Source organism: Oryzias melastigma, unplaced genomic scaffold, assembly GCF_002922805.2.
Source record: "Oryzias melastigma strain HK-1 unplaced genomic scaffold, ASM292280v2 sc00548, whole genome shotgun sequence".
In the NCBI taxonomy this organism is placed as follows: domain Eukaryota; kingdom Metazoa; phylum Chordata; class Actinopteri; order Beloniformes; family Adrianichthyidae; genus Oryzias; species Oryzias melastigma.
In genome coordinates, this window is record NW_023417141.1 from 1 (window position 1) to 8779 (window position 8779).

The 8779-nt window shown below is 36.7% G+C and overlaps 2 protein-coding genes and 1 long non-coding RNA gene across 6 annotated transcripts; 1 reads left to right on the forward strand and 2 right to left on the reverse strand.

Moving 5' to 3' along the window:
• Positions 1-6: 6 nt before the first annotated feature.
• LOC112138939 (guanine nucleotide-binding protein G(I)/G(S)/G(O) subunit gamma-12) lies at positions 7-606 on the reverse strand. 2 transcript variants are annotated; one of them, XM_036211102.1, is made up of 2 exons: positions 359-606; positions 7-221 (listed from the first exon to the last, which is right to left on the reverse strand). In XM_036211102.1, exons 1-2 carry the CDS (start codon positions 452-454, stop codon positions 93-95), a joined length of 225 nt encoding a protein of 74 aa, XP_036066995.1. In that variant the 5' UTR covers positions 455-606; the 3' UTR covers positions 7-92. The 2 variants fall into 2 exon arrangements, with proteins under 2 accessions (XP_036066995.1, XP_024117374.1); XM_024261606.2 differs by having other exon boundaries at positions 7-218; positions 359-601.
• Positions 607-615: 9 nt separating this feature from the next.
• LOC112138938 (deoxyhypusine synthase) lies at positions 616-4788 on the forward strand. Of its 3 annotated transcripts, none has more exons than XM_024261603.2 (10): positions 616-756; positions 1857-2056; positions 2260-2406; positions 2489-2610; positions 2783-2879; positions 2979-3065; positions 3182-3287; positions 3355-3458; positions 3777-3902; positions 4137-4787. In XM_024261603.2, the coding sequence occupies exons 1-10, from the start codon at positions 720-722 to the stop codon at positions 4230-4232; spliced, it is 1122 nt and encodes a 373-aa protein (XP_024117371.1). In that variant the 5' UTR covers positions 616-719; the 3' UTR covers positions 4233-4787. The 3 variants fall into 3 exon arrangements, with proteins under 3 accessions (XP_024117371.1, XP_024117372.1, XP_024117373.1); XM_024261604.2 differs by lacking the exon at positions 616-756 and adding an exon at positions 1277-1412 and having other exon boundaries at positions 4137-4785; XM_024261605.2 differs by lacking the exon at positions 616-756 and adding an exon at positions 1351-1412 and having other exon boundaries at positions 1836-2056; positions 4137-4788.
• LOC118598434 lies at positions 3711-7991 on the reverse strand. The gene is made up of 3 exons (XR_004947519.1): positions 7827-7991; positions 4017-4212; positions 3711-3894 (listed from the first exon to the last, which is right to left on the reverse strand). It is a non-coding gene; the product is annotated as an uncharacterized LOC118598434 (long non-coding RNA).
• Between the last annotated feature and the right edge of the window lie 788 nt (positions 7992-8779).

Here is an 8779-nt window from a genome sequence, read left to right on the forward strand (position 1 = left end):
AAAAAAAAAAAACACGTATCTTGTAGTAAACTTTGAGGACTTTTTGACCATAGACATCTGTTATTCTTTGGTTATCATCAGCTCTTTGGTCTTCAAAGCAGCATGCAGGTTTTCTTTTCTTTGAAGGGGTTGGCAGAGGCAGCTATGCCCACGAGCAAAGGGTCGCTGCACCGGTGCTCTTGACAGTACTGGACCAGGTCTGCTGCAGTCAAGGAGATCTGCTTAAAAAAAAGACATAATTCAACAGACACAAAATAAACAAATTGTTCCTTATTGGTTTCTTTGGTTTTGTTTTTTAAAGCTGATGTCCAAAAATGCTGATGTAAAATGAATATATAAGCAAGAAGTTTTCACATACCTTAAATCTCTCCATGCTTGCCTCCAGTCGAAGTTGGTCCACCAACTTTTGTGCCTGAATAACACTGCTGCTGCTGCTGGGTGTTTTTCCTGACATCCCTTAAGAGTTCTGCTATTTCAACAGTCTCACAAACATCTGCAGGAGAAGGATGCAGGAGCAGCTTTTAAGCTGACCCAAAGTGAGCTCCTGTCGTGGACACTTTGCTCAGAGAGGCTCCTGGCTCTGTGATCTGACCTGTGCCCCTTTTTTATTCACAGTTGTGGGCAGTTCAAAGACCCTGTGATAGGAGAAGGTCAACCCTGCCAGTTTTGAAAAACAGCCGAAATGTCAGCAACATCACACAAATACTTCACAAGCATAGATGATGAAAAACGGGAATAAATGGTTTTCTTCAAAAGGTACGCAATTGAACAGAAGTTTATTTTCATTTTAACATTAAATAATAATAATAATATTAATAAAAAAGGTTAAAAAAACCCATACATATATCCGGATATACATCCATTTAATTAAAACTATTAATAAAAGAAATTAAAACTACTTAAAAAAATCAATAGTTATGTAATAACAAGAACACAGTTATATTCACCACCTGTTATGTTGTGCTTCAATCAAACTTTCTGGAGTTTTTTTACTTTTCAAAAATATAATTATTAGTAATGTATATTTAATTCATGCAAAAGAAAAACATTTTTCCAACAGATTGTTTAACTCTATAGTCGATTCGTAATTTAATAATTACAATAACTTTTAACAAAAGTAAAAAAAAAATACATATATGTAAAATATTTGTATATTTTATGTTTATATTTAAAAGAAAATACCAAGATGATAATAATAATACCAATACGTTGAAGATTGAAAGCTTAAACAACGAAGAATGGTTTGTGCGATTGGCGTCGTTTGTACCGCCACGCTTTCCGTAGCTAGCTAGCTAAATGCTACATGTTGCCCATTCGATGTTTACTGGGTATGTTTCATCTCTGCTGCAGTGCTCATTAACTGTCACTGGGCCCCTAAATCGTGTTATAAGGTAGTCTCGTTTTAGCAACAGGTATGGTTTTAGTTTTTACGTATTTATTTTCATCTTTTACTATGTTTAGAAGAGTCTTTACACTCTTTTAGCTAGCATGTCTTGGGTAACTGTTTTCACATTTTTCTGTTTTTATTTAGTTTCATTTACATTTTTTAAATCAATGTGGTTCATGTTATGATAGAACAACCGATTTTATTTATAGTAACTATGTTTTCCAGTTTCACGACCTTTTGTCACCTTTAAATGTGTGAAATTAAATTTGATAAGTCATCATAAAATAGTGCATCAAGTTTGTCTTTGTAGTATGCTAGGAGGATAGCAGGAAGGGGTCATTTACTAGATTTTTTTTTCCTGTGGTTTATACATTTTTCAGTTTTTATGTATATTTATTTTTTGAATAATCAAACTTGCACATAATGACAATTTTTATTATTGCTGTAGATTTTTTTCTTTCTTTTACAGAAACCATGTCAGACCACGCCCCTTCTGTAGCCATGGAGGCTGTCCTGAAGCCCAGCCATGACCTCCCCGAGGACATGCCGAAAATCAGAGGCTATGACTTCAACCAGGGAGTCGATCTCCAGGCGGTGCTGAAGTCCTACCTCACCACAGGCTTTCAGGCCAGCAGTCTAAGCTTAGCCATACAAGAGATCAACCACATGGTATGAGAGCTGATGGGTGGAATAAGAGTTAATTCACCGTTCACAGGCATAGTGAGAGTTTGTATCGTCTGTATATTTCTGCAGACCTACATTACTACACTGTACTTCACTTCAAACTTTAGATCGTATTTATTTTGCATTGTGATATTATTTTGATTAAATGTATGCCGCAGAAGCTTTTATGAACTTTTTAACACCCACAGATTGAGAAGCGCCTCGAGCCAGTGGAACCAGATGAAGGGAACGAGTTACAACAACACTCTGGTTGCACTATTTTTCTGGGTTACACCTCCAATCTCATCAGCTCTGGAGTGAGAGAAAGTATCCGCTATCTGGCAGAGCACAAAATGGTACAAAGTGTCATATTTGTCCAAATCCGTCAACACTAACAGACACCCAGAGCATTTATTGTATTCTTTGGCTTTGCTTCAGGTGGATGTGATTGTAACCACAGCTGGAGGCATCGAGGAGGATTTGATTAAATGTCTGGCTCACACCTACTTAGGAGACTTTAGTTTGCCAGGGAAAGATCTCCGGCTGAAAGGAATCAACAGGTTTGTATCATAGACTTATATGTGCTAATTTGACATCACTCATAAGATTTTAAATGGTAAAAATGTTCACTCTGCCCAACTCAACAAGTGCTCCTTTGGGTGCTGTTGTTACACTAAACCTTCAAAATAGATTAGTTAATTTTAAATTCTCCTTCATCTGCCATGACTATAGAATTGGGAATCTGCTGGTTCCTAATGATAACTACTGTAAATTTGAAGACTGGCTGATGCCCATTCTGGACCAGATGCTGCTGGAGCAGAACACAGAGGTGAGAGTTTGCTTTTGAGTAAAGTTTGGAACAACATTGATGCTTTTACTGTCACTTTTTAAAAAGATTTACATGTGGAAATTCCCTTTTTACCTCCAGGGTGTGCGTTGGACTCCCTCCAAAATGATCCATCGACTGGGCAAAGAGATCAATAATACTGACTCTGTGTATTACTGGGCCTATAAGGTTAGTTTTGCATCATTTAAGATAAATCGGTAGCTTAAATTATTTATTTGCTTTGATGTATTGCCTTTTTTAAAGTTAGAATTTGTCCTCATTTTAATTTTTTGTGTTTGTTTCAGAATAACATCCCAGTGTTCAGCCCTGCTCTCACCGATGGCTCTCTGGGAGACATGATTTACTTTCACTCATTTAAAAACCCTGGCCTGGTTTTGGACATTGTAGAAGGTAAAATCACTTTCATATAGTGAGATGAATGTGTTTAGTTACCTCACGATTGTGGTGTTTGTTGCAGATATTCGCAGGTTGAACAGTCTGGCAGTTTTTGCTAAGAAGACCGGAATGATCATCCTGGGAGGAGGGCTGGTGAAGCATCATATAGCCAATGCAAATCTTATGGTAATTGAATCTTTTGTTTCTACATTTACATACCACTTCACACTAGGAAAACATAAAAAAAAAAATTAAAAAAATGAAGAGATTAACTATATCTGTTCTCTTATGTCCTTTAAAAATATGGTATGGTATTTCCTGCATACTGAGTGAACATGCTGACGATAAAAACATTCAATTCAAGACATTTTTCTTCAGAGATAAATGGATTTTTTAATTTCAGATGTACCTTTTCTAATTAAAGAAAGAGTGCTAAAGTAGTTTTCTTATCCAGATCTACTTTAATGAAGCTAAATGAATTCTCTCTTTGTGGATCCACTCTAGAGGAATGGAGCAGACTTTGCGGTGTACGTGAACACCGGCCAGGAGTTTGACGGCTCTGACTCTGGGGCTCGACCTGATGAAGCCATATCATGGGGCAAGATCAGAGCGGATGCCAAACCTGTGAAGGTGTGAGATGAGGGTTTTTGATATTTGTGCTCAACATAATATTTATTTTTGCATTAATATGCTTAAAGTTTGGTGAATGTTTGTTGAGATCTTTATGCTCCTTTTTCTTTTCACCTCACTGTAATTCCTGTTTTGGCCACAAGATGGTGCCATTTCCCCTCAGTAATCAGTCTCTGGAAGACCCTTGAATGGGTTTTTAGATTCTCATCACATCTCTCTTGTGTGGCTCGTCAGGTGTACGCAGATGCCTCTTTGGTGTTTCCTCTGATCGTGGCCGAGACCTTCGCTCTCCACTTCAAGAAGCTGACCGCTGAAAAGAAAGCAGATTAGAGGTGGTTTTCTTTAAATGTTTTTTTTTCTCCAATTTAATTTATGCATTTAACAATTCTTTTCATTGAAAAAAGTCACTCTTTGGACCTTGAAAAGACTTTGAAAGCCTTTTGCAACCCTGCTTTGCACACAGCATTAGGTGTGAAGTTTAATTGGTTATAAATAAATAACTAGGTGACCTTTTTATCATTTATTTTCTGTTTGCTGGATTTCCATGCAGGTTAAAAAAAGAAAGATCCTGTCAGACATTCAGAGTTCTTTTTGGTATTGATCCTGACATTTGATTTAACTTTTTTTTTAGATGCAAGCATCACCTTTTATTTTTATATATATTTTTAGAAAATTCTTGTTACATTTTGCATGTTTTTAGGCATAAAAGTACAGCTGTAAGTAAGTAAATAAAAAGGCTTTTCATGTGAAAAGTTAGTAAAATAAAATGTTTAATTGACTTGGAATCTAAGATGGTTTTTTTTACTATTTTAAGAATGCTGCAACAATGCTTTCAAAAAGGATTTAAAAAATAAAATGAAAAGAGTCTGAATTGTTGTAACACAATTTTCTTTTACCCAGAAACTGTAAAAGTTTTAGCAACTAATGAGACAGCTGCTGTTTTAAAATATATAATATCATCTTTTTCTTAAAAATAATCTGCTTCTTAAACATCAGCAGAACAACAGAAAGAATAATTAATGAGATCACACATTTAATCCCTATGTCTCTTGAGTTTTATAATAAATTTAAATTTAGGTGTTTACTTTTAGGATTTAGGTTAAAAATGTCTTATTTTTGCTTTAAACGTACAAATATACCATTATCCATCTTTTTTAATATTTAAATGTACCGACATAATGATTGGTTGACTATATTTGTCTTTTTCACAATAAAAGCCTTAATTTGTTGCATTTTAAATCCTAACTTTTTGCCTCACTTGCATCTGAAAGCTGATGCTTCAGGAGCTTAAATTACAAGCAAACTGAAAGTTTAAAATTTAATTTCTAATTAGAATAATTTATGAATCCCCTTAACCAAAATTAAGTAAATATAATAGTTGTACTTCAAAACTTCTTCATGTAAAGATGATTTTTCTTGAGAATATTTATAGAAATGATTCAATTAAAACAGTATTTTCTGTAAAAACAGTTTGCATGCTTAAAGACAGAATTTTTCTGATCTTTTTTCTCTTAAACTATAAATAAAATATCTTTTTTTGTCATTTTCCTTTTACATAAACTCACATTTACCAACAGGAGCAGCCATGAACGCAGGGCCACATGTAGTATTAAAAAAAAATCACTTTCTGGACCGTCATAATCTGACATTAATGTTTTATGGAAAAGTGTTTTTGTCCATTGAAACTATTCATGGATAACAAGAAAATGTAAAACTTTACATTTACATAAGTTTGAGACACTGGACATTTTGGGGGGGCTTTTAAGAGTCACAGAGAGGGGAAACACCCTCATATATACAGAAAATGCTGCTTTTTTTAAACAAAAGTGAACTTGGGAGTTCAAAGTTTGTTGGTGGATCCCCTTCAGATCACCCTCACGCTCTTTTAGAGATCAACCTCTCCGTTCTTAGGAGGGTCACGCGAGAGCAGCACGCCGTTTGCATGTGGTTAGTGCTTGCTCATATGCAAAGTTCTCAAAAGCCCAACTAGAGGGCAACATGCGTAGGTAGGAGTTTCAGCTCGCTCCTCTAACACGCAACACAACCTACCGAGTAATCCATTCATGATGACTGACTTTTCTCTGTGCAGCAATTTCCTAAAGTTTGTCACAGTTTACACGTTTTTATGGTTTTAGTCTGGCCTTTTTTCTGCTTTAAAACTTTTAGGGTTGTGGAAAACTCTTTGTTTCCTAAAGAAATGTCTGTTTCTGCCACTACAAACCCCGACCCTTCCATCTGTACCTGCTGATCGCTGCTCTGCACAATGTTTACTCAGAGCTTGACAGAGAAAATGATTTATCTTTACGTTGTGGATTTTTAGCCCTATAGAAATGGATGTTTGCGTCATGCACGACTGGCAGATTACAGAAAGACGGAGTGGGAGGAAAACGTTGCATGTGGATGAGCTGTAGTCATGCTAGGATAATATTGAGTGGCGCCTGCACAGTGCAGACAGTGTCCCCCTCTCCTCCCCTCCTCCCTGGAACAATCAGCGCTCTCTGTGATGTGCTGGCCTGCAGCAGTCATAATGGCAATTATGTCTTCTCCCAGCCGGATTGGCAGCTTTTTATGGTGAGAACCCAGCAGCTAGACTGGGAGGAGGTGGGGAGGCGCTGACCTGCTGCACAGCTGCAGGGCGGGGTAGATGGGAGGGGAATGGAAGAAGAGAATCACACAGCAGACGGATCTCTGTATATGACATATTTATGTTGGTTTCCATTATAAACGATCGTTCCAAGGCTAATATTCACCTGAAAAATAAATCTGAATTTTTCTGATGTTTTTTTATTGCTTCATATTCATTAATAATGGGCAATAAAACTATTTTTAATAGCAAAAAAATAAATAAATAATATTAATTGTTTTATTTAGGATTTAATTTGAACATTTGGGGATTACACAAGAGAAAAAAATGCATTTTAGGAGGTACTATGAACTTATTTGGAATTTTTTAAACTTTTTTCAAACATTCTTTTCTCTTAGTTTTTGTAGATTTTTTCTAGAAACAAGTACATTTAGTTAGAAACTACATATTTTTGTAATTTTGTATGTGGGATTATTAGAAATATGATGTAAAATATCCTCCAATTCTTGTGTCAATCTTTCTGAGGATTACACACAGGGGTTTCATACCACTGGTCAGCTCTGTAGACCTACGGTGGCTGAGAAGGGCCATTCCAACATCCTGGCTCTGTTTTAGTCACAGAAATGACACACCTATTAGATCTCTAAATCGAGGCTATTTCAAAGTTTACAGCTATAGATATGCATTACTATCAAATAGAAGCAGGACAACATTGGTGTCCACTTTTCCCCTAAGTTTCTGGGATCTTCAACCCCAGGTACAAGTCAGTAGAAATGGAATGTAGAACTTCGTGATGACTAGTTTTTCTGTGAGTAAAAAGGCACCGGGTGACCTAGTAGTTAGCATTTTCTCCTTACAGCAAGAAGAACCTGATTCAAAGCCGGCTGGGACCTTTCTGTGTGCAGTTTGCGTGTTCTCTAGAGGAGTGGATTTTCTCCCGCTTCCTCCCACAGGTGAGTAACATGTTTCATATGTTAACTGCTGTCTGTAAATCACTCCTGTGTGGCTCTGTGACCATCGGGTGACCTGATTAGGTTATACTTGCAACTACAACGAACCTGTGACCCCAAAAGTGATTCAGGGGTTCTGAAGAATAATGGATAGATCTTAAATTCCAGTATATATATTTATATATTTATTTAAAAAGCACTTACATCTGAAAGTAACCCAAAATTAGAAGGCTAAAAGTAGATGTGTTGTAGATTTTTTTAGATAGACATCCATTTTTTTCCCAGTCAATTTAATTAATTTATTTTATTTATTTTTTTGACTTGGTAACTAATCGCTGCTGCACAGGACAGCCTGTCGCATCACTCCGCCTTATCTCCACCCTTGTTTACCTGTTGTGTCGCCATGGTAACTGTAACCGTGGCGCGCAGAGGTAGAGACAGGTGAGGGAGTGGAGCGCGTGGGCGTGACGAGTGAGGATTTGCAGAGCGAGGAGCGGCGCGGCTGCCGCGGAAAGATAAACACCGCGATATGCGCGGCAAACAATGGAGCCGTAAACGTACAGGAGGGCTGCGGTTAATGGAGAGAAGTAGGCTAAGAGGCGGACGAGCTCCACACCTCGCGCGCGCGCGCGCTGCTTTCTCAGAAACAGGAACCGCCGTCTCCTCCTCTGACGCAGCTGGCTGAGGCTGATGACGGACTTGCGTCTCTGTCGCCATAGCAACCGCTCAACGAAGGCAGACATCCGGATGGAATCTGTCTGTGTTTCGATTTTTTCGTCGAAATTTGCAAAACCGAAACACTCGGTGGGCTGTTCTGTAACTTATGAGTGTAATTTTTGCATAAAGTGGCACGAAATAGAGCAGAAATGATGATTAAAACAAAATCTGTCTGATCATTTAAAATTGGAATTACTCATTTTGACAACAGAGAGGTGATAGACTCATTCAGGAAAGTCTATTTTGCAAGCATCGTGTACATTTATAAATGCCAAAAAAATCAAGAAAAAACTTAATTTTACCTCATAATTTTTTTCCAATTACTACTTAAAAAAATTCAATTAAGGCCTTTTCAAACTAAAATGCAAGCAAATAAAAAAGTAAAATTATTTATATTCAATTTGCAAGTATAAATTAACTGCTCCTGCAAAAATGTGTCTTTATTCATAGGAAATTGAGTTTATCTTAACTTTGATTTAAATTTTAGATATTTTTGGCGTTTTTCTGTTCCAGTAAGTATACAAAATTGTTACTGTACGAAATTTGAGATTTTTTTCTCTGTTTTAAGATATTGGTGTTTTTTGTAATATAAACTTCTGTAATAATAAGCAAATTTGATTAACTTT